Genomic DNA, 24566 nt, shown 5'->3' on the forward strand with positions numbered 1-24566 from the left:
TCCCTCAAAGGAGAAATCAGGCTTCTATAAATTCCAAAATTTCCATTCTATAAATTCTCCATCTTTAATTTCCTTGCTGTTCAGGAAAAAAAAGTCAATACCTACTGAAAAATATTTTTGCCCAAATTTCAAACAAACCATTTGGAAGTTATGGTGAACAAATGAAACCAATAGGTATACAAACTAAAAAGAAAATTACCTAGTTCAAACTTAGACCTTACTTTGTTCAATCACGCGACAGAGTCATATTTACCTGGTTTGTTTTGACCATGTGTCTTACAAGGAATCCACCTACAGGTAACTGTTCGCCATTGATATTAGCAGATCTAGCCAGAGTGTTAACAATACGGTAGGCAGCATCTATTTGACCCTTGTTGATCAGATGGTAGATATGATTAGCAGCATCAGCTGAGTATCCTACGCCTGGCTGTATCTTGGAGAACTGATAGTCTGATGACAAAATTTCAATTCTATAAATTCTCCATCTTTAATTTCCTTGCTGTTCGGAGGAAAAAAGTCAATACCTACTGAAAAATATTTTTGCCCTAATTTCAAACAAACCATTTGGAAGTTATGGTGAACAAATGAAACCAATAAGTAGGTATACAAACTAAAAAGAAAATTACCTAGTTCAAACTTAGACCTTACTTTGTTCAATCACGCGACGGAGTCATATTTACCTGGTTGGTTTTGACCATGTGTCGTACAAGGAATCCGCCCACCGGTAACTGTTCGCCATTGATATTAGCAGATCTAGCCAGAGTGTTAACAATACGGTAAGCCGCATCTATTTGACCCTTGTTGATCAGATGGTAGATATGATTAGCAGCATCAGCTGAGTATCCTACGCCTGGCTGTATCTTGGAGATGATCTGTGGAATAGAATTGAATATTTCAAACTTCAAATACAACAGAATAGACTTAGTGGAGGTAAAAATGTGAAATAGACACTTATAAATTCATGTTAATCAATTAACTGACAAATATACGTAGGTAAGACACAGCTTGAGCAGTAACAAAACATGGGTATAAAAAAGACAAGGAAAAGTGGGTAACAAGGTTGTGTTATAAGGTTTGATCCATTCATAAGAAAGAGAGCACCCAAGGTTAATAATTATAGTGGATGTAAAAATGGAGGCAGAGAAAAGAGAGGGAGGGAGAGAGAAAAAAATAAGTAAGACACTAAAAAAAAAAAAAAAAAAAATATTAATAATTCTCGATTTTGATTTATGTCCCCAAGATTTGGGTTAGATTAGAATTTTGTCCACTCTCGGAATAGAACTCAGGACCTTCTAACCAATGGAAACAAATGTTAACAGAGCAAACTCTAGCACTGACCTCATCAATATATTCACCATGTCCACTAACTGCCAGAGCATGTATAATATCCAAATAGTCCCCATTCACTAGACTGGATCCATTCTGTGCTAGTAGCCGTCTTATGGAATCCATATCACCGTGCTTGGCGTAGCCACACATGAGTTTGGTGTAGGTCTGAGCTGAGGGTTCGAGTCCTGCTTGTGACATCATGGGACCTTCTAACCAATGGAAACAAATGTTAACAAAGCAAACTATAGCACTCACCTCATCAATATATTCACCATGTCCACTAACTGCCAGAGCATGTATAATATCCAAATAGTCCCCATTCACCAGACTGGATCCACTCTGTGCTAGTAGCCGTCTTACGGAATCCATATCACCGTGCTTGGCGTAGCCACACATGAGTTTGGTGTAGGTCTGAGCTGAGGGTTCGAGTCCTGCTTGTGACATCATGGTTAGGATACCTTCAGCACTAGCCATGTCACTGGAAACAAGGATGAGCAGGTTAGTGAGTTGAAAGGAGAAACACAAAAAAAGCTCACTCTGGGGCTTTAAAGAAGGGATCTTAGCTCAAGTAGTTCAAAAAGGGAGAGAGTTAGAAAAATGTGAACTCTTAATGGAATCCATATCACCGTGCTTCGCGTAGCCACACATGAGTTTGGTGTAGGTCTGAGCTGAGGGTTCGAGTCCTGCTTGTGACATCATGGTTAGGATACCTTCAGCACTAGCCATGTCACTGGAAACAAGGATGAGCAGGTTAGTGAGTTGAAAGGAGAAACACAAAAAGCTCACTCTGAGGCTTTAAAGAAGGGATCTTAGCTCAAGTAGTTCAAAAGGGATAGAGTTAGAAAAATGTTGAACTCTTAAATAAGGATTTTTTTCCATGTTTTAGTTAGGTAATCTGACTTTGATAGTTTGGCAAAAATGTTCATATCACATAATAGAAATTAGCACATCAGATTTTCGGCTGCATCAGGTCTTTGAGAGCACCATAGAGTCCCTTTTTTCTGAAAGTTGATATGTCTGAAGTGAGTGCACTTCCTAGTCCGTTCTGAATGTAGTCACTAGAAAATGCTGAGATCGGAATAGCATGCTCCACAAATGCCTGAGGATAAATCGAAAACAATGGACCAGTTTATTTCTCTATTTACCTAATAGAAGTCAGCCTAGTTTGTCTGGCTGGGAGACAAAGACAACAGAAAGTAGTTTCCGTTTTTAAAGTTTCCTTGACAGTCTAGTTGGCTTTGAAAGTAGAGCTTTGAACTTTTTAATAAGGATTTTTTTCCATGTTTTAGTTAGGTAATCTGACTTTGATAAAGTTTGGCAAAAATGTTCATATCACATAATAGAAATTAGCACATCAGATTTTCGGCTGCATCAGGTCTTTGAGAGCCTTATAGAGTCCCTTTTTCTGAAAGTTTCAATTGAAAACTATTGTTAGTTTTTTGAACATCACCTTTTTTTTTAGAGGTGTTCACTTACTTAGCCTGTGAATGTCCATAGATGAGAGCATTGAACACTCCTTCACTGATTGGGAAAGTCTTGTCGTAGAGCTTCTGTCTTGTAAGCGCTAGGCCACGGGTTCGATTCCCGCCCGGGGCGGATTTTCTCCTATCCTGTCCTCCTTCTCTCTTCGATTTCGGGACGATAAGACCCTAGCAGTTATAGTTCCCTCTGTCAAACCTCTTCAAAAAAATCTTCTTCTTCTTCCTAGCCTTTTCCTTTTTAAATAGGGTCGGCGTTTCTTGTCAGTCTCTTCCAGGCAGCCCTATTGTGTACCTCATCTTCTATCAATCTATTTATTTTTTTTATTTATTTAATAAGTTTCCATTTATATTTGATTGACAAAAAAACTCAAAACATACATTTTTCTTATAAATGGTATACCCACCCGTATAAGCAGAGCTTGTGCCACGGATGGGGAAAGATCTGTTCTTCTATTACTTTCTGAAAGTTTCAATTGAAAACTATTGTTAGTTTTTTGAACATCACCTTTTTTTTAGAGGTGTTCACTTACTTAGCCTGTGAATGTCCATAGATGAGAGCATTGAACACTCCTTCGCTGATTGGGAAAGTCTTGTCTCTCATGAACTCAAGAATTTTAGTAGCGCCCTCTATGTTTCCATCTTGGCAATACTTAGATATCAACTTAGAGCTGAAGGTAGCATGTAATTTTTATCTGAATTTCTAAAAAATGTATCTTCTTGAAGTTTCTTAAAATAATAAAATTCCCTTGTTATTAATATGGAAAAACAACCAAGTGTTTATTTTATTTGGAAAACACAAAGACCTGTGTTCAATTTCCCGAAAGGAAAATGAACCTCTAAAAATTAATAAAGCGACTGCATGTCCTGATTTGACAATCTAAATAAAGCACCTCTAACATACCTTGTAATACTCCAAGGCGTTATCCAGGTCTTTCTGTTTGATATAATACACCAACAGAGATCGCTTCTGTCCGCTAGCATTTTCTCCTTTGCTTTCCAGCTTAGTGATCAGCTCCTTGAGTTTCTCAGGATTCTGGGGGAAATAAATTCAGAGATAATTTTTAATCCTTATCTAATCCTTATCTTTCCTTTGAATTAACAAAGTTTGCATAAAATACCCAATAGTAAGTAAGACTAACATGACTGAAGGAGGGCACGATTAGTCCATTGGCAATGCCAAGTAGAAGATCCAGCTGCTTGTCAAGTAGAAAGTCCTGGGTTCGATTCTCAGATTGGCAAAAAAAAATCGATCTCGTATTTTGATTGCGAATACGCCCATCTCACGGTAAGCCACAGACAAGGAAAGCAAATATTTCAACGGGTCAGAAAGAACGGGTTACTTGCTGGTGTTCTTATTTTGACCCAGCACCTAAATTGGGAAATCTCTCTTCTAGCCCTTCTGATGAGGAACATACTACGGAATGGACATGCTACGACACAGAGCCCATGAGACTTACCAAGGGTTGACCACGGGGTATAAACATGGACGGTACATATTGTAGAGGTTGAGGTGTTAAATCATCACTAGTGAGTGCACCCACCCTCTATGTTTCCATCTTGGCAATACTTAGATATCAACTGTTGGTAGGTGACACGGTTGGGTTCAATCCCTTGGGATTCAAGTTTAGCGAGAAAATCAGTTGGGGAGAATGTGTGCTCGTTGTCCAGGTAAACTCGGAGCAGAGCATTGTAGTGGCTGATGTCCAGAGGTACATCTGAAATGTGAGAACAATGAAGAAATGAGAATAAAGGCATCTTTTTCTTCCTTGTAGTCAAGATTTATCTACATTCTACTTTAATGAATTTAAGAAAATTCCAAGTTTAAATAAATAAAGTACTACAATACTCATACAAGAACATATTTTTATTTATTATTATTACTATTATTTTATTATTATTATTATTATTTTTTATCTAAAGAAATGAGAATAAAGGCATCTTTTTCTTCCTTGTAGTCAAGATTTATCTACATTCTACTTTAATGAACTTAAGAAAATTCCAAGATTAAAGAAATTAAATAAAATACTACAATACTCATACAAGAACACACTTTTATTTATTATTATTACTATTATTTTTTATTATTATTATTTCTGGGTTGAGTGTGAGTGCTCTTAATCACTCGGTCACAGAAGTCATAGCACGTGATAAAAACTAGAGATCTAACATGTTTATGGGTGTCACCTTCTTTATATTGAGATTTCAACATCATCCGGCAGAGATGACATTTTCCACTATTAGTTTCTCCACCCGTTAATTTCATATCCAACAAAGCGCTCTAAACCCCATCTCCTTACATTCCAGGTGTGTTCCATGTTGCATAACCCCAGTACTCGTCTACATGAAATAGAAGTAGTACTATTTGAACCATTTCGCCCCATGCTGTCTCAACGTCTCGACATTCAAGCTATTGAGACAGATCTACGAGCACGAGACTTTTATTATGTCGAGCCAAAGTTTGATGGCGAGAGATTTCAGCTGCACTACCGGGACGGGAAGTTCAAGTACTTTTCACGGTATGTTAATTTTATTTTTGATGCAATTTAGCAACAAGGCCATTTGCATCACGGTATGTTAATTTTATTTTTTGATACAATTTAGCAACAGACCATTTGCATCACGGTATGTTTATATTGAAATAGGGAAATGGGCTGGTACATTCATTTTTTTTTTAAGAGTTTTGATAGAGGGAACTGTAACTGTTAAGGTCTTATCATCCCGAAATCGAAGAGAGAAGGAAGACAGGATAGGAGAAAGCCAACCGCTCCGAGAACGAACCTTATCCGTTCAGTATAAAATCCGTTCCGGGAATAAAAATGTTGGGGTAGAGACTAATAGAGAGCTGAAAAAACTAAACAAGTGTTTCCTTGAACTTGAAAAAAAAAAAAAAAAAAAAAAAAAAAAATAGAGGGGGGTATAGCTTAAATCCACTGTGCCTTTTCGATGGAATGATGCATGGAGGCTAAAAACCTTAGCAATTATACAGTGACAGTGAACCCTTACAAAAGACAGTATACTTACAGTGTGAAGGGGCTGATTTGACAAGGGAAAGGCAGCCGTTCCGAGAACGAACCTTGTCTGTTTTGAATAAAGTTTGCTCCGGGCGGGAATCGAACCCACGACCTAGCGATTACAAGGAACATACACTACCCTCAACGTTAACGAGGCAGCCATGACTTTGGAACTCACTTAGGAAAAGTTCCTGTAAAGATAGAAACACACTACTATCACGTCACGTGAGCTCACATGACGTGACAGTTTACCGCGTTTCTACCTTAAGTTAAAACTTGGACCTCACTTCACTCGTGCAATAAGGCGCCTGTAATATTTGATTTACAGGAATGGTCACAATAAGGTGCCTGTAATATTTGATTTGCAGGAATGGTCACGAGTACACCAGAACATACGGCGAAGATGCTAGCTCCTGAAAGTTTCAATTGAAAACTATTGTTAGTTTTTTGAACATCACCTTTTTTTTTAGAGGTGTTCACTTACTTAGAGATAATTTTTAATCCTTATCTAATCCTTATCTTTCCTTTGAATTAACAAAGTTTGCATAAAATACCCAATAGTAAGTAAGACTAACATGACTGAAGGAGGGCACGATTAGTCCATTGGCAATGCCAAGTAGAAGATCCAGCTGCTTGTCAAGTAGAAAGTCCTGGGTTCGATTCTCAGATTTAGAAAGAGAGGTCCCTATGGAATCAAAGAGTACACTTTGTCTAAGCTCTATGTCAGAATTCTTTGTCTAAATAAAGGAACCAAAGATTACATCAAGTTAACTCAGTACAAGTAAGTATTATGTTCATTGTGAAGGCATCCATGCTAAATCTGAATGGGTGACAAGCTGCGAATAGACACTTGGACAAGTAGGAAATTTAGCAGTAAGATCATAGAAGTTTGCAGAGACGAATGATGGAAGGATTGATTAAAGGAAGGAGATCAAGAGGAAGAAAGAAATTTGGAATGTTGATGGATATTTTGAAAGGAAGAAGCTATGAAGAAATGAAAAGACATGCTCAAGACCATGAAAGTTGAAGAAGGTGGCATCAGAAAGAGAGGTCCCTATGGAATCAAAGAGTACACTTTGTCTAAGCTCTATGTCAGAATTCTATGTCTAAATAAGGGAACCAAAGATTACATCAAGTTAACTCAGTACAAGTAAGTATATGTTCATTGTGAAGGCATCCATGCTAAATGTCCTGAGTAGGAAATTTAGCAGTAAGATCATAGAAGTTTGCAGAGACAAATCATGGAAGGAGTGATTGAAGGAAGGAGATCAAGAGGAAGAAAGAATGTTGTTGGAATGTTGACAGATATTTTGAAAGGGAGAAGCTATGAAGAAATGAAAAGACATGCTCAAGACCGTGAATGTTGGAGAAGGTGGCATTGAAACCTGTTGTCAGACAGATCTACAAATATACATATATAATCTTTTTTTTTTTTTTTGACAGTAAAAAAGACCTGGATCTGACTGAGGGACTATAAGGGTCTGGCTGAGGGACTGTAAAGAGAGAGCAGAGCATCTAGCTAGGGGACTATAAACAGGGAGTAGACAACTCCATAGGTATATTAACTTGGGCCAACAACTTCTAGATAAGTCCACCGTGATAACCACTACACTGGAGAGCTCCGAGTTCCGTCCCACAGGTAAAATCCGGTTTCCATTCCTACGACTTGCCTCCCTGATGTGAAATTTATCTGAGTTCCGTCCCTGTTAGCATGATGGGACATCTTATTCTGAGCTGACAGTGTAAATAAAGCGCTACTTACCCAGTTCACCGGTATGCACACTGAAAGGATCTTCGCATGGTAGGTTGCCGGGGCCCAGGCTCGGCTCTGAACACCATTTGCTATTGAGGTAGACGAAAAGCAACACGAGAAGTACAAGAAAGGCTCCTAATGCTCCGAGAACGGTTGTCACCTCGGCGGTGGCTTCAGAAACTGAAAGCAAAAAGACGAAAATTTGAATCAACAAAGTGAGGTTAAGTGTTTGAAAAGTCTTCAAAAGCTTAAGTGATCAGTGTAGAACCTTATTTTTATAAAATTCGCCCGGGCGGGGATCGAGCGCTTACAAGGCAGGTGAAAAAAGTCAAGTTTAAGGAAGGAGAGAGAGACAAGAAAGGCTCCTAATGCTCCGAGAACGGTTGTCACCTCGGCGGTGGCTTCAGAAACTGAAAACAAAAAGACAAAAATTTGAATCGACAAAGTGAGGTTAAGTGTTTGAAAAGTCTTCAAAAGCTTAAGTGATCAGTGAAGAACCTTATTTTTATAAAATTCGCCCGGGCGGGGATCGAGCGCTTACAAGGCAGGTGAAAAAAGTCAAGTTTAAGGAAGGAGAGAGAGAGAAAGAGAGAGAGAGAGGCCAGGATAGAGGGGTGGGAAACCGTTCAGTTAAATCTGACGGCATCAAAAAACATCAGCTTTGGATTTCATTATTTTTAAAAGGCCACCCCACTGCGACAGTGTGGCTTTCTCTGGCGAGATTGCTTTCTGTGGTTATATTATTAGGAGACTAGTTTACAAAGGCTATTAATATTTTGATGAAATATTTGAGGTTTCCTAAAAGTCTGGTGTTTTCTGTAGGTGCAGAAAACACCAGAAATTCATTTGTGACGAATCTATTTATAGAAATTACTTCTGTCACTTCCACTAGGGAGTTTTATAAAAGTTATTTTCGGTAGAACTCTGAATTTGAATGCATATAAAAATTTCTTTGATCGAACCAACCATGAACGATAAGGCACATTCGAATCAGCCACACTTGAAAGTTCATTACCTCCTTATGTAACAAAGTACCTTATGTACACATATTTGCTTTTCTTTGATTGTCTAAATTTAGAAATAAATAAATACAAATACTCCATTCTTACTTAACTAAACTCCACCTTTACTATTGTTAATATTTCTTCTACCTTTATATTTAACCTAAAAAAAAAAGTATATTTGATATGCCCAAGTTCAGGGGTTGGTTACATTCACGTAGGACTGAGGTGTTCATAGTTCATTCTTTAAAGTACTTCTGTACACATATTCATGTAAAAACATGAGAGAGAAGTTATAAAAAAAACAAAGAAGTTTTCTTGAAGTTACCCAGTAATCTGTAGCATAAACACCATTAAACAGGAATCTTCAGTTCCCTCGACATGGAATCGACTAGTTAGATTAGCAAAGGAAGTGAAAAGTGGTAGGTACCTAATTATACAGGGAAAAAGCTTAAAAGGAACTAGCGCTTCTCACGACTTCACCAGCTCAAATTTTGCAGACAGCTTTCATAATTAATTAATGATGATCAAAAGTGTCCGCGGACCATAATTATGTACATAAAAGATGAAGAGGTAGATGTTATATTCTTAAGAACAAAAGAATAGGTTACATTTCAAAGGAAAGGGACGATGATCATTTAATCGAAGACCAAGATACAAAACTGGAAAATCAGGAAGTGCCACTCAGAATATGTGCTGGCCAAAACCAACCCAAATGTATACTACAGTAGATAACCAAATCTACGAAAGATGAAGAGGTAGGTAGATAAGTAATAAAAGAAATTTTAAGATAGGAAAACCATCTAAGTACCTAGGTAGAATGAAAGAGATGTCTCTACTGACACAATTACTGTAAGAACATTGTTACGTAAGGTTAGCGATCGATCCCTCTCAATAATTAAGTTGCCATAATTAGTTTTTCCTTCGTTTTCTACTTATCGGCAGACAATAAAATCTATAAATAAACTAATAGTACTTAACCACAGTAAAAAATTCTGTGGGGAAAATCTTATCATTTTCTCTTCAAATTTACCTCCCTCTCAATGAAATGAGAATGGTTAAGGAAACGGATTCGTTTTCAAATTGAATTTTCATTCAATTTCATGATGTAAAATAGGTGTAACTTCATTCCTTGGTGAGCATAGTAGTGTTATACAAGGTAAGTTTAAATCGTGAGCAACCCCTAATAAAAGAAATTTTAAGATAGGAAAACCATCTAAGTACCTAGGTAGAATGAAAGAGATGTCTCTACTGACACAATTACTGTAAGAACATTGTTACGTAAGGTTAGCGATCGATCCCTCTCAATAATTAAGTTACCATAATTAGTTTTTCTTTCGTTTTCTACTTATCGGCAGACAATAAAATCTATAAATAAACTAATAGTACTTAACCATGGTAAAAAATTCTGTGGGGAAAATCTCATCATTTTCTCTTCAAATTTACCTCCCTCTCAATGAAATGAGAATGGTTAAGGAAACGGACTTGTTTTTAAATTGAATTTTCATTCAATTTCATGATGTAAAATAGGTGTAACTTCATTCCTTGGTGAGCATAGCAGTGTTATACAAGGTAAGTTTAAATCGTGAGCAACCCCCTCCTCTCGCGAAAATTTTGAAGAGCAGAAATAAAATGATCCCCTAATTTGCCTTTCGCTAATGAATATTTTGTAGACAAATTGACTGAGGAAAAATATGTTGAGCTTTATACTTTAAAGTAATAAAACAACACAAGTAAAAAATCTCAGGAGAAAGGGAGACGTTGAAAACATGAAAATTTCACTCGAAGGAAATGAGGTGTTAGCATGCAGGGAAAATTGTTAACACCTTTTGACTTCATTGAAAATTCAAGCCTCAATTGCTTTTGCGAGATTACGCTTTTACTTACACATTTCCTGTTAGAGCGTCTAGTACTCTAGTTCACTCCCACCCATTTTCAAAGGTCTCTAAGCTTTGGGCCATGAATATGTAAATCCGTCTCTATATTTACACTAGTTTGTTCTTACATGCCTACGAGTATGTATTCATCTCGAAATTTGTTTTCTTGTTTTGTTTCAGATGATTATGTTGTACACAATATTCACACTTGTGTCATATCTATCTAGCACAAGTCTTTCTATAAATGTAAATGAATTCGATTACGCTGTCAAATCTTACATCGAGGATGGCATATTCGAACAACTAGAGTACAAGTCATCTAACAAAGATCAGGATTTACTCCTAGAGTATGACTTCATCATAGTAGGAGCAGGACCTGGAGGATGTACTGTTGCCAACCGGTTATCAGAAATACCTCACTGGAAAATACTTTTATTGGAAGCAGGGCATTATTTCAACTATCTAGTGGACATCCCTGTACTCAATACTAATTTAATATTATCTCCTTTGAACTGGGGATACAAGACTGAAAAAGAAGATTGCCGTGCATGTTTAGGACTGAAGGGCCAAAGGTGTCCATGGCCATCAGGTAAAGGTGTTGGAGGAACTAGTCTGATCAACACCATGCTTTACACAAGGGGCAACAAAAGAAATTATGATGATTGGGCAAAACTCGGAAACTATGGCTGGAGCTACAACGAAGTACTACCTTACTTCAAAAAAGCAGAACGGATACAAATCTCAGAGCTTCAGAATTCATCCTACCATGGAACCCAAGGCTTTATTGGCGTTGACTACACTGAATATAACACGCCAATGCTGGATGCATTCCTACAAGCTGGCATGGAGGCTGGGTATCCACTTGTAGATTACAATGGAAAGACTCAGACAGGATTCGCCAGAGCTCAAGCAACATTGCACAAACGTTCTAGGCGATCTTCAGCCAAAGATTATATTGATCCAATCAAAAAACGTTGTAATTTGACAGTTAAAGATTCCAGTTTTGTTAAGAAGATTCTGATAGATCCTGTAACTAAAAAAGCATGCGGTGTATTAGCTACTATTAAGGGCATTGATCATAAAATTTTAGCTAGAAAAGAAGTCATCCTTAGTGCAGGAGCATTCAATAGTCCAAAGTTACTCATGCTTTCAGGTATAGGACCACAAGAGCATTTAAATGATCTAAACATTCCAGTCATAAAAAATCTGAGAGTTGGTGAAAATTTGCAAGAACATTTAGCTATGGCTGGATTAACATTTCTGGTCAATCAGCCCATAGGTCTTCTGCAAGACAGGCTTATAAAAGAAATGCCTAAACTTTTTCCTCAATGGTACTTTGAAGGCAAAGGTAAACTAACAATGTTAGGTTGTGAAGGTTTGGCATATGTGAATACCAAGTACAATGTATTCCCTGATGATTTGCCGGATATTGAATTCATATTCACAGCCGTGTCCCTAGCATCTGATGGTGGGGTGTCTCTCAGACAAGAAATGGGCATCACTGATCATCTTTACAACAGTGTTTACTCCTCAGTGGATCGTAAGGATTCATGGAGTATTTGGCCTATGATCCTATATCCTCGCAGTAGAGGAAAGGTACTTCTCAAAGACTCACATCCACTGACCCCACCTCTAATTCACGCGAATTTTTTCAACGATACCAGGGATTTAGATGTTATTGTGGAGGGTATTAAGATGGCTATTGAACTTAGCAAGACAAAGGCTTTCCAGTCCATCGGCTCAACACTACACAAAGCTCCTATTCCCGGATGTTCTCAATATACCTTCGGTAGTGATGCCTACTGGGGTTGCAGTGTCCGACACATTACTACTCAACTTCACCATCAATGTGGTACTTGTAAGATGGGACCTCGGTGGGATTCTAGCGCTGTGGTGGATCCACAACTCAAAGTCTATGGGGTCGATAATTTACGGGTCGTCGATGCTTCTATTATTCCAGTTATTCCTGGCGGACATACTGTGGCAGTTGTCTACATGATAGCGGAAAAAGCATCAGACATGATCAAGAAAACGTGGTTACCCAATCAGTAAAAGTTGAAGCCATGGCCCAAGATTTTAAACATTATGGAATAAGGTCTTATATTTTGTACAAAACTAAAGAAACCAATACAGATCTGATTACAATTGAAGTACGATTGAATGAACTTTAATTCATTTCATAACTATTCTATTGTAGAAATAGTCATTACAATCGACCAGGCTTTCGTTGAACTTTGCGTGCTTTACTAAAAAAAAAACTATCTAAATGATAAAGTGATACGAAATGCATGTGATGTGGGTATTAGGTATTGGGCAAGGTGGTTATCAATAATTCAGCCATGTATGTTGACTTTTTTATGTGCCAATACAACTAGATATAATAATTTATCATTTTATCTACTCTTTATGTGTTTTTACTCAGTCCCGGAAAGTTTAACATGGTCACTTAAAAGTTCAATAGTGGGTTTTATTAGGAGATTTCTCAAACGAACGACATTTCCTTTGCCCAGGAAGAAATAATGAAATGGGCAATTCTAGAAATCGATAGTGTTGTGTTGTTTTATGTGCTTGTTTCGTTCTAATAAGAGATCTTATGTTAAGAGATAATAACAGTAGTAGATAGCTACAACATAATTTGATGATAACTCACATGATAAATGATAAATGATACTACCTATCCTTATTTTCAAGGTAAATTGTTCATTGACAACAATACAACATACATCAAGTACATAATATATGTACAATGCATAACAATACAACATACAAGTACATAATATGTGTACAATGCATATAATTTCCTTATCCTATAGGAAGGAAAGTAATGTAATCGGGTCAATTTTTTTTCAACTGTAAAAAAAGTTGATTGTAGTACTATGGTGGTGTTTTCAGCTCACGAACTTTTTAGGGCAACGTACTTAGTCCTATTCATTTTGATGCAATTCCAAGAGCCCAAATGTCCATCAAAGCTTGCCAACTTCGTGGAAAAAAGTTTTCGAGTACCTATAGGCAGAAAAATGAAAGCAATACTTGACAGTCTTGAAACAGTAACGATTTTATTTCAACCTAATTAATTAGGGAAAGTTCATTTTGTTTATTTTGTTGTTGGGTATGAAGTAAGTACACAGAAATAATGAACTGTACCGTCTGTGTGTTTGCTGTCAGTGTGAACTAGATATCTGTATCACCTATCTCCTACCTTCCTCTGTTTATGTTTACATTTTGAAAATCATGCTTTCTAGAAGGAACAAGGACACTTGTTTTAAATTCCGACAGAATCCAATAATCACCCAAAAAGAACAAAATATATTTTAATTGTTCTCAAAAAAATAGAAGACTATTTTTTTACAGGTTCTTGGGACTTACCATGATTTGGTTCAATAGAATTTTCTCCTATCATTTCAGTCAGAACAAAAATTAATTTACGTAACCATGACTTTGACCGGGAGGGAAATGTTTCGAAATTCGTTCGAGTTTGAAAAGAGTACTGAAGGGAAATCAAAGGAAAAATGGAGAAGCAAAATACTGCGTCGTAAAGTTTTCCTTTGCGCCTGCGCGTTCACCTGTTGGTGGAAAATTGTTTTACCTTTTCTCTCGTATAGGTTTTCCTTTGCTTTCTTTTTGTACTTCTTTTCTCCTTTGAAATAGAAAATATGGACTCATCCACATGGAGAACCGAAAGGTGGTACAACCTAATGCTAACAAGTACGTCGTTGTGTACAGTACGCAATACAAAACGTTTACTTACCTACCTAAAGAAGGAGATATGAGGAGTACTTGTATATCTTACTGACTCAAATGTTGTTTTGATTTATTTAATTTTTCTAATACCTACCTAAAATTCACGTCCGTTTCGAAGAGTATACGAAAATGTCTCCTAATTTTCCGAATTCAAATGGGTAATTAGAAATAGGAGATCGATTAAAGATAGGAGAGATTCTAGCATTAAAATGACTTTTACAATTTTCGAAAGTGTGCACGAAGCCCCTTTGAGTTTCGAATTTGATATTCAGAGCAATAGCTAGCTCTCCTACCCTTGCTTTCTTGTTCCTTTGAGTACTACCCTAACCTTTACCTGCGTATTTCCTATTGTCTCATTACGACGTAAAAGTGCTTTTCTCTTCAGTTCCTAAGGTTCTCTTTCAAATTTTCACAGGAAAATGAGAAAAGTAATGGGAGATTTTTGAAAAACGCGAGGGAGAGGAGGGAGTTAAAGCTCCTATGGCGTAGTGGTCACTGCGCTCGCCTTGCACGCGGGAGACCCGGGTTCGATTCCCGGCGGGGTCAAGAAATTTGTATCATGCAAATGATCGATTCCGTGACTGGCTCTTGCGGGGCCCACTCAGCCTCGTGAGGAAAATGAGTAGCTATGACATATAAATGCGCATAGCGATCAGCATGGTAGGTAAACATTGGATTTTAGGATTATTGAGATATTGGGAAAATCCTACAATGCTGCAGTGAGTACCACAGTTGTGACATAATAACACAAAGAAACTGCATTTACATTTACATTTTTAAAGGGGAGAGGGGGGAGAGAGAAAAGAGAGGAGGGAAGAGAGAAAGGACAGAATAGAGAGAAAAGAGAGAGGGGAGAAAGGAGGGAGACAAAGAGAGGAAGATGGAGAAGAGAGAAAAGGGGGAGGAGGGAGAAGATCAGGAAGGGAAAGGGAGAGTCACAAAGAAACTGCATTTACATTTTTAAAGGGGAGAGGGGGGAGAGAGAAAAGAGAGGAGGGAAGAGAGAAAGGACAGAATAGAGAGAAAAGAGAGAGGGGAGAAAGGAGGGAGACAAAGAGAGGAAGATGGAGAAGAGAGAAAAGGGGGAGGAGGGAGAAGATCAGGAAGGGAAAGGGAGAGGGAGAGAGAATAAAAAAATAGGAGGGAGAGAGAAAGAAGAAGAGGAGAAGGAAAGAAAAAGAGGGAGAGAAAGAGAATTACAGAGAGGACAACTTTACCTATGTAGGTGGGTAGTAGGTATATGATTTTTCAAGTAACAAGTACCTACAGCACAACCATACACTCTGTCTAGTGGTAAAACATGTAGGTACAATATGTACTGTATGTGTACATAAATACCTACCTGTAAGAATTACAATATGTACTTGAGAATTACATACCTAATGATCTTCAGGCAGTCCAGATTGAGGGGTGGGGCCCTCTCTACATTAGTATAAATGCATCTAAGTAAGGTTTTCCTTTTTTTATCCAAGAGCCTAGGTACTTCATGTTTACTGCATACAAACACTGCCACTCATCAGTCCTGGAAAAAAGGAATACACCAGTTTCCAATGGATCACTGATATTACTATGTTAGACCATCCACTCACTATCAGGTCAACCTGACAGGTACTACACCTGATCAGGTCCTTCTGTCAGGTCTACCTGATAGTGTGTGTACTCATCATCAGGTATCAAGTAGACCTGACAAACAGACCTGATCAGGTGTACCAGATAGTGAATGGCTGGCCTTAGACAATACATGTGGTTGGTATCTGGATGAGGTAACCATGTGGGCACATCCAAGAGCCTAGGTACTTCGACATGTTTACTGCATACAAACACTGCCACTCATCAGTCCTGGAAAAAAAGGAATACACCAGTTTCCAATGGATCACTGATATTACTATGTTATGTTAGACCATCCACTCACCATCAGGTCAACCTGACAGGTACTACACCTGATCAGGTCCTTCTGTCAGGTCTACCTGATAGTGTGTGTACTCATCAGGTATCAAGTAGACCTGACAAGCAGACCTGATCAGGTGTACCAGATAGTGAATGGCTGGCCTTAGACAATACATGTGGTTGGTATCTGGATGAGGTAACCATGTGGGCACAGACCACATGCTGCTAGCTATTCCTAACCCCACTCATGCTGGGTGAGACCAGACCCACTCATGCTGGGTGAGATCAATGTGAGAAACTAAATGGTTTGTCAGTAAATGGTGGGTAAACCCCCTGTTGATAAGAACAATGGCATTGGAGTTTAAAGGTGACACAAAAACGTCCCCCATTTATGACCAAAATGTAGACCAAAATTTAGTTGGGAGACCAAAAACAGGGAGCAGTAAGTAAATCCCTAACCAACCTAGCTAGGTGGCAGGGCTGGGTGAGATCAGTGTGAGAAACTAAATGGTTTGTCAGTAAATGGTAGGTAAACCCCCTGTTGATAAGAACAATGGCATAAGTAGGAGTTTAAAAGTGACACAAAAACGTCCCCCAGCCACCATGACCACAATAACACTATGACCAAAATGTAGACCAAAATTTAGTTGGGAGACCAAAAACAGGGAGCAGTAAGTAAATCCCTAACCAACCTAGCTAGGTGGCAGTTGAAAATGTTTTGGGTTTATAATTTTATATGACTTTAAGGGATCAAGCACATTGGGCTATTTGAGCTTTGCCCAAGTCCTAACAAGGGTTTACTGCACATCTTTTAAAGTAATCCAGGATGGGCCAGCTAAACTGGAAACCATCACACTATCAGCTACAGCTAAGCAGTTACAACATGAACATTAGCACCAACACCCACAAAAGCCTAATAAAGGCTTGTGAGAGATCAAGCACATTGGGCTATTTGAGCTTTGCGCAAGTCCTAACAAGGGTTTACTGCACATCTTTTAAAGTAATCCAGGATGGGCCAGCTAAACTGGCTGGAAACCATCACACTATCAGCTACAGCTAAGCAGTTACAACATGAACATTAGCACCAACACCCACAAAAGCCTAATAAAGGCTTGTGCTACAGCCCATAGTAAGCTTAATTTCCTCCACAGTATGCCTTCATGATCATCAATGTCTATTTTTAAGTAAGCACTTACTTACCCAATATACTGTTGGTTCTCAGAGATTTTTGGCAATGTTTTGTCAATCCATGGACCATCTGAAATGGCAAGTCAAAAACTGACAAGGCTTATAAAGGCATGTACATTACTTAGCTTGACATTTTAGGTTTTGAAACCAGGATAACCATGAGATTTTGGGTAACCACTATCCATGGTAGGTATTATTACACTTATCATGATGGAAGACTCAGTAACTTTGTGAAGTGCCATAACAATAGATGTAAAAGAAATAACTTACCCAGTGAAGAGTATAAGTTATTTCTTTTACATACCTACATCTATTGTTACACTTGCCAAAAAAATCTTCTCATTTTCTCTCACAGGTTTGTGTTTAGGACTGTAGGTAGTTATATCAATGTAATAAATAAAGGTACATACCAAACTTTGAATTGAACTTGGACCTTTGAAGTGAAGAAATAAAAGAAGCCAGACCTGCCAGACCGGCCAGAGTGCCAGACGTCCAGCGTCCAGTCGATTTTCGGACGTTTCATGTTTCATTTTTTCAAATTCAAAATTTCAAAATCCCGCGGTATTTCAAAGTTTTACTTTTTACTCGCTAGGTAGCGTTGTAGATTTCAAAACATTGGATGGAGGGAAAATCCAAAAAAGTAACTTTTCTTTAAAAAATTAAAAAAAAAAACGGAGAGCTTAGAATAATTATATTTTAATTAATTAATTTATTGTGTTGTTTTCTAGTAGTCTAGTCCATGTAATGTTCATATTGTTGTAGCTTCTTGAGTAGATAAGTAGGTAGGTAGGTAAATACCTACCTTCCCAAACAAATCACCTACATTAAACTTATCTAGGTAAGTAAGTCCTAATAAAATGAAAGTTAACTTAAAAGCTCACAGGGACTTCAAGCCTGTTCCATAGAGCTACCTACACTTCACATGTAGTCTGGTGTCACTTCTTGAGTTGGACTTCTCAGGGTCAATCTCATACACTGCCTTTATCCCACTCCCACAGCCTCTGTGATGCGGGGGACCCTGGGCATGTAGGGGCCTTTAAATCTAATACAGGTATCAAAGGGGTAATTATTCAGAAGTCATGACAATGAAAAATAAAGCTCCTATTTGCATTTAAACCTAACTCTATAATAACACTGGTCTGCACTCATTTGTAAAAGCTCCATTTTGTGTTTAAAGTAAAAAGTGTATTGTAATTGTAATATTCCACTGATTTCCCACCAGGTTAATAACACTGTGCTGTCTTGTACCTGTTCCGATCTGACTTCCAGAAGAGTGCCAACATGTTAAGAATACCATGGTGGATTAAAGCATATATCAGAGAGAAGATTCCAATTAACCCTAAAACTGCCGAGCAGAAGAAACTATACTGGTCTATTGCATATGCTGTATCTGCATTCATAGCTTTCAACTGTGTGGTTTATACCTCAAGACCAAAAGGAGTTTCCAAAGAAGATGACAAACTTCTTACAGAAGGTGAGGTTTTTTTTTTAAACTTGTTAGGTACCTACTCCAGATTGTCATAAATTTAATAATTTTGTAGAGGGTTATCTTCAATGTTTGACCATTCATCTGACATATTCTTCTTTCAGCTGAAAAAGTTATAATCAGATTGAATGCACCCAACATCCAATACATCAAGTACAAAGTTGGTGAAGGTGTGGTGACTAATACATCAGTGTCTTCTGAGGACATGAAGACACAACTGGAAGAAAGAAAACTCTAAACCGTCTTAGATATTGCAAGCAGTGTGGACTCTAGTTATTGCTACAACAACACTCTAGTTTTATTTGTAGATTTCCTGAGGGATTTCTTGATCCTTATGTACCTACCTACCTAAGGAGTAAAATAATAAGGTAAATAATTAGTTTCTAATTTTGTTTAATTCAAATTATGGAAAAGACAATCATTGGAGGTTATCACATGGTAATTTACTTCATCTTCAAATGCTTACATCCCATGAAGTACTAGCAAAATAAACTAATCATGTTTTATTTTTCAAGAACTCATAAATGTAACTGAAATCTTTATCTTGGCAGCCTTTGTCCATAAGACGTTTGTAAATGCTAGTTGCCAATTTGGATAGGTCAGTTTGAGCAGTACATCTGTTTGCTAAGTCCTCTGCTAGTTTCATATCTTTTGCCAACAGACTAATTTTGAATCCTCCCTGTAACAGAAATGGGGAAACAAATGCTATAAAAGGAGATAATAAAATTAATTGTTGGGTGTTTAGTTGGGTTGTATCAAGGATAGTTAGTTTTGACTTATATGTGATAACACTGATAACAAGCTCTGTTATACATCTTGAAAATCTATCTTTAATCTGGTTTTTATCTAAGGAAAATATATTTTGACATCTTTGATGTTGGAAATCATTTGTTATATGAAATAATTCACTCACTCATTAATCAAATTGGTATGCTATGTCTTTGTAAAATTCACTGACATATAAAAGTCATTTGACAAGGCTCGCATAGATTAATAAGGAAAATGGAAAAATACATAACTGAGCCAAAATTTAGATCAATCGGACTAGTAGAAGTGGCCCTAAATTTAGAATACTTCAAATAAACAAATAACAACAGAGATCTCAAGCTAATAAGTAAAACCATTTAAAAATGACAGACACTGAGCATTTAAATTTAAATTACGTTGAAAAAAGTAAAATTCTATGTGATAACACTGATAACAAGCTCTGGTATACATCTTGAAAATTTATCTTTAATCTGGTTTTTATCTAAGGAAAATATATTTTGACATCTTTGATGTTGGAAATCATTTGTTATATGAAATAATTCACTCACGTTATAATTATTACTAGCAGGAACATTGGACAGAACTCCGGGCACTGGGTTATAAACCTCAGAGGACCAGCACCTCCCACTACTCGTGTTGATTACATCAGACAGAAGCTTGGCATTCATTCCTAGCCTGAAATTTAAGGTTTTAGAAGCTCAGTTAGTTTTAAAATGACTCACTAGGGAAAAGAACAGGGGGACAAAGACCTTCTTATAATCAAGTTACCTTTATGTGTTGAAGGTGAACTTTTTTTAATTAGGTAATCAAAATCAGACAAACTCTTCCAGAATTAGGTATAGTGGAAAATTTTCCAAATTTGTCCAAGTTAAAACTTGGAATTCACATCATTTTGCCCTTGTGTGACAAATAAGATACTTCTCAGGGTATCTCTAAGTGACAGTTAGGTATAGTGGAAAAATTTGCAAATTTGTCCAAGTTAAAACTTGGAATTCACATCATTTTGCCCTTGTGTGACAAATAAGATACTTCTCAGGGTATCTCTAAGTGACATATTTTTGTCTTGACTTGCCAGTCTGCTAGTTAGTAAATTCTTGAGGGTTGACATATTTATCTGGTAGTGCTTTGAGATGAAATAATGACTGATACTCTTCAATCCAAATGAAGAGTATCAGTCATTATTTCATTTCAGTTCATATGGAACTTCACAAAGTTACTGAGTCCTCGATAAAGATATCTGGTCGTGTTAAAAATCCTCTAGGGAGTCTGTTGCACTTACTTGACACCCAGGTTCATGGCTTCTGCCACTCCCATCCTGGTAGTGTTTTGAGATGAAATAATGACTGATACTTTTCAATCCAAATGAAGAGTATCAGTCATTATTTCATCTCAGTTCATATGGAACTTCACAAAGTTACTGAGTCCTCCATAAAGATATCTGGTCGTGTTAAAAATCCTCTAGGGAGTCTGTTGCACTTACTTGACACCCAGGTTCATGGCTTCTGCCACTCCCATCATTGTAACACCGAGAAGCATATTGTTGCATAACTTGGCTACCTGGCCATTCCCCGAGTCTCCACAGTGGACAATGTTTCGTCCCATACACTTGAGAATGGGTTTGGCTTTCTCTAAAGAGCTCTTGTCTCCTCCCACCATGAAAGTCAGAGTCGCTTCCTGAGCGGCTTTCGTACCTAAGGGGGATAGGGTGAGTGATTACCTAAGTATCATTATGATATCTCTGATTATTGTTCCCCATAATATGTCCAAATATATGAGACCTTGGTTAGACTGCGGGGGTAAAGAGACTTGACTCCCAGCAGGATAAACAAGGTATATTCCATTTTATTGTCTGGCCGGGGGACGTTAAACAGGGAGTAGACCAGCTTAATCTGGCTGGGGGGACTTTAAAATGGCGTATACCAGCCTGAATTCCCCTGGCTGATTGAGAGGCTGACGAAAAACGTCGACCCCGTCCGAACAGGGGAAAAGGTGAAGAAGGAGAGGACTTGACTCCCAGGATATTCTATTTTATTGTCTTGCTGGGGGACGTTAAACAGGGAGTAGATCAGCTTTGTCTGGCTGAGGGACGTTAAACAGGGAGTAGACCAGCATAATTTGGCTGGGGGACTTCAAAATGGTGTATACCAGCCTGAATTCCCCTGGCTGATTGAGAGGCTGACGAAAAACGTCGACCCCGTCCGAACAGGGGAAAAGGTGAAGAAGGAGAAGAAAAAGGCGAAGAAGAAGAAGAAGAAGATTGGACGTACCTCCAGAGACGGGAGCGTCCAGGAATGTGATTTGTTTCTCCCTGGCGAGATTTGACAGTGTCTGGGGTACCTGAGGATCTACAGTACTGCTGTCAATAACGATCACACCTGGCTTGGCATGTCTGGAAGAAAAAAAATATCTATAAATTTTTATTCGTTATGATTACATTACATTGAAATGCGGGGTCTTTTTTGACGATTTCCTGTGTACGGAGTCCAGTATGTAGGACTATTGGGCCCCTGTTCCTTATGATCCTTAATTGTAGCAAAATTTCACTCAGAGGGCCCTCTTTCAGATAACCGTTGGAAATACACAAGTGAGGGCCCTCTTTCAGATAACCGTTGGAAATACTTTTTAGCCATAATTTGAAGGTATTTGGTAACAATTATAATTAGTTAACAATAGAAAATACACAATCTGCACTAGACGATTTTGCATTTGGTTTGTATGTTTATTTGTCTGTCCGTTTGTTCCACTATAACTCTAGAGTGGTTCATCCGATTTTGATGTCATTTGAGTAATTTGGCAGAAATGTTCAACTCGTAAAGAAAGTTGCAACCTTAGATTTAGGGCTCGATTAGACCTTTAGTGCTCCTTTGAGTCCTTTTTTTTTCTGTAGTTCACTGAACTAATAGTGTTTCCCCTAAATAAATCATAACTTGGAGGAGTCACATCCCCAATAGTGTGTTCCCACTCTCCCCTAATGCTTAAATTAATAAATCACAACTTGAAGTCACGTCCCATTATCACCGAACACCCCCTGTGACTGTGACCCCTCTATCATAACTATTCAATATGACAACTGGGATTTACTTGAGAATACCGTCTGAGCCATCATAGGCGTCCAGAACATCTTGACTGGCTGGTAGCATCGAAATGATGAACTCTGCCCCTGACGCTAAAGTACTCAGGGATAACGCCATGTTTGCCCCTTCTTTGGCCAAAGTCTGACTGGCATCTGTGTTTTTGTCGTAAACGATGACATCATGACCCTGAAATTGAAGAAAAAATAGTTTTAGTGTGGATATCATGACCCTGACTTTGATAATTTTATCATGGAGTAGCCTCCTTAACAATATTTCCAGGAGATCCAAAAGTCCATGAACTGCAGGTCATTCAATGAAATTAAGAGTGTTGCGAAAGACAGGAAGGAGTAGCTTCACCGACAAGGCTTGGCTTTTAGATATTGATGATATCCTCCTTAACCATGATGAATATCATGGAATCCATGAAGATTACCTCGGGGCACTTGCGCTCAGGTGTAGGAATGTAGAATGTCTTTTTACAGTTTTTTTCCCCTAATACTGTCCTGCTTTTCCGACTTCACAAGAAAGGAAAATGGAACTTAAACAGTTTAGGTGCATCACTCATTTTGGGACCTCATCTCGACTGACTAATCTTCCACAATGAACCTGCGGATCAACTTTTTACCCAGTATTTTCGCCACTCCTTGTGAATTTCCATCAGTATTTTCGCCTCTTATAAGTAAGTACTTGAATATAGGCCATACAACGTATCTCCCACCAAGAGTTCAGGCGCTCGATACCATCTTGTGGCAACATAATCCGTGTAATTCTCTCCTGGATCTGAAAATAGAATAGTAGATCCAAGATGGAAAATTGGCAGAATAGTGACCTGAATATAAGACAATATTGTATGATACTATGAATGATTGGATTATGGGATACACAAATTTCGTCGCTAATGTATGTATACATACGTAGGCACATTATATTAGTACTACTTTACTCTAATATAAAAATAACTATTTTCCTTATAGGGGGATATCTATTTTCATGAGAAAGCTTTTATTTCCTCCCCAAGCTTCCTTTTTTTTTTTTTTTTTTTTTTTTTTTTTTTTTTTTTTTTTTTTTTTTTCCAAAAAAAAAAAAACCTGTGATTTTAAAAAAAAAAATAAATTTTTTTTATTTTTTTTTTTTTTTTTAATTAGTGCTTTTTTTTTTTTTTTTAAATCGTGCTGTTAATTTCTGCTAGATGATGTGTCTGAGTTTGTCATAGGATGTGGTGATTTCATCCCTGATCTTTTGGCAAATCTAGTAGGTATGTTTGAATATGATGTAAAATCACACATAAACATTAATTGGATTCATTAATGATTTTGATTAATTCATTTATTAAATAGTACCTAATAGATAACCTATTAAGAGCTTTGATTAGGTTAAACTTCCATTTACCTATAATAAAATAATAATAATAATAAAAAAAAACAAGTAATGTACACTAGTTTTCTCAGAAGTAAATTGAAAATATCTTTATAACATTTTACCTACATGTTTATTAGTATTGGAAATTCACTTGCACTAACATTAGAAGAAGCTTTGTGAGTGTGATACATTACCAGTTTTACAAGATACATAGTTTTTCTCCCATATCTTGACGTGTTGTGATTGCTTTGTCCATTTTCCATCTTGTTGTTCCTTCTTTCTATATTTCCTCCATTCTTTCCTTGTTCCTTCTCTATAGTTTCTTCATCAAGATAATTTCACATACACTGTCTTTTCGTTTTCCCCCATTGCTTGTCTGGTACACATGATTGTATAGGTTGCCATGTATATTTTTATATTTTTCTCAGTCCATATTGTTATATTGCATATAATGTGTGTCGGTTTTGTTATCTCCTTTAATGTTCTTTTTCTTCTCGTCATCCCCCTTTTTCCTCCTCCTCCTCCTCCTCCTCCTCCTCCTCTGTCACTCTATCCTTTTTATCTTCTCTTTCTCCTTCCACTTTTCTTTCTCCTCCTTCCTCACATTTTTA

The 24566-nt window shown here is 37.5% G+C and overlaps 4 protein-coding genes and 1 long non-coding RNA gene across 6 annotated transcripts; 2 read left to right on the top strand and 3 right to left on the bottom strand.

The window, feature by feature from the left end:
- Positions 1-1902: 1902 nt before the first annotated feature.
- On the bottom strand, positions 1903-5022 carry LOC103510934 (leucine-rich PPR motif-containing protein, mitochondrial-like). Its single transcript, XM_026824852.1, has 4 exons — positions 4995-5022; positions 4350-4525; positions 3341-3432; positions 1903-2059 (listed from the first exon to the last, which is right to left on the bottom strand). Exons 1-4 carry the CDS (start codon positions 5020-5022, stop codon positions 1903-1905), a joined length of 453 nt encoding a protein of 150 aa, XP_026680653.1.
- Positions 5023-5094: 72 nt separating this feature from the next.
- On the top strand, positions 5095-6238 carry LOC103510936 (DNA ligase 4). Its single transcript, XM_008475640.2, has 2 exons — positions 5095-5326; positions 6190-6238. The coding sequence occupies exons 1-2, from the start codon at positions 5124-5126 to the stop codon at positions 6236-6238; spliced, it is 252 nt and encodes an 83-aa protein (XP_008473862.1). The 5' UTR covers positions 5095-5123.
- Positions 6239-15972: 9734 nt separating this feature from the next.
- Positions 15973-17803, bottom strand: LOC113468151. Its single transcript, XR_003392003.1, has 2 exons — positions 17679-17803; positions 15973-16032 (listed from the first exon to the last, which is right to left on the bottom strand). It is a non-coding gene; the product is annotated as an uncharacterized LOC113468151 (long non-coding RNA).
- Positions 17804-17908: 105 nt separating this feature from the next.
- Positions 17909-19391, top strand: LOC103510924. 2 transcript variants are annotated; one of them, XM_008475628.3, is made up of 3 exons: positions 17909-18106; positions 18538-18742; positions 18859-19391. In XM_008475628.3, the coding sequence occupies exons 2-3, from the start codon at positions 18550-18552 to the stop codon at positions 18990-18992; spliced, it is 327 nt and encodes a 108-aa protein (XP_008473850.1). In that variant the 5' UTR covers positions 17909-18106; positions 18538-18549; the 3' UTR covers positions 18993-19391. The 2 variants fall into 2 exon arrangements, with proteins under 2 accessions (XP_008473850.1, XP_008473849.1); XM_008475627.3 differs by having other exon boundaries at positions 17910-18106; positions 18491-18742.
- LOC103510926 (3-hydroxyisobutyrate dehydrogenase, mitochondrial-like) lies at positions 19131-22800 on the bottom strand. The gene is made up of 5 exons (XM_008475629.2): positions 22604-22800; positions 21790-21911; positions 21003-21213; positions 20071-20197; positions 19131-19433 (listed from the first exon to the last, which is right to left on the bottom strand). The coding sequence occupies exons 1-5, from the start codon at positions 22711-22713 to the stop codon at positions 19251-19253; spliced, it is 753 nt and encodes a 250-aa protein (XP_008473851.1). The 5' UTR covers positions 22714-22800; the 3' UTR covers positions 19131-19250.
- Between the last annotated feature and the right edge of the window lie 1766 nt (positions 22801-24566).

The sequence above is a fragment of the Diaphorina citri genome, unplaced genomic scaffold (assembly GCF_000475195.1).
Source record: "Diaphorina citri unplaced genomic scaffold, Diaci psyllid genome assembly version 1.1 scaffold658, whole genome shotgun sequence".
Taxonomy (NCBI): domain Eukaryota; kingdom Metazoa; phylum Arthropoda; class Insecta; order Hemiptera; family Psyllidae; genus Diaphorina; species Diaphorina citri.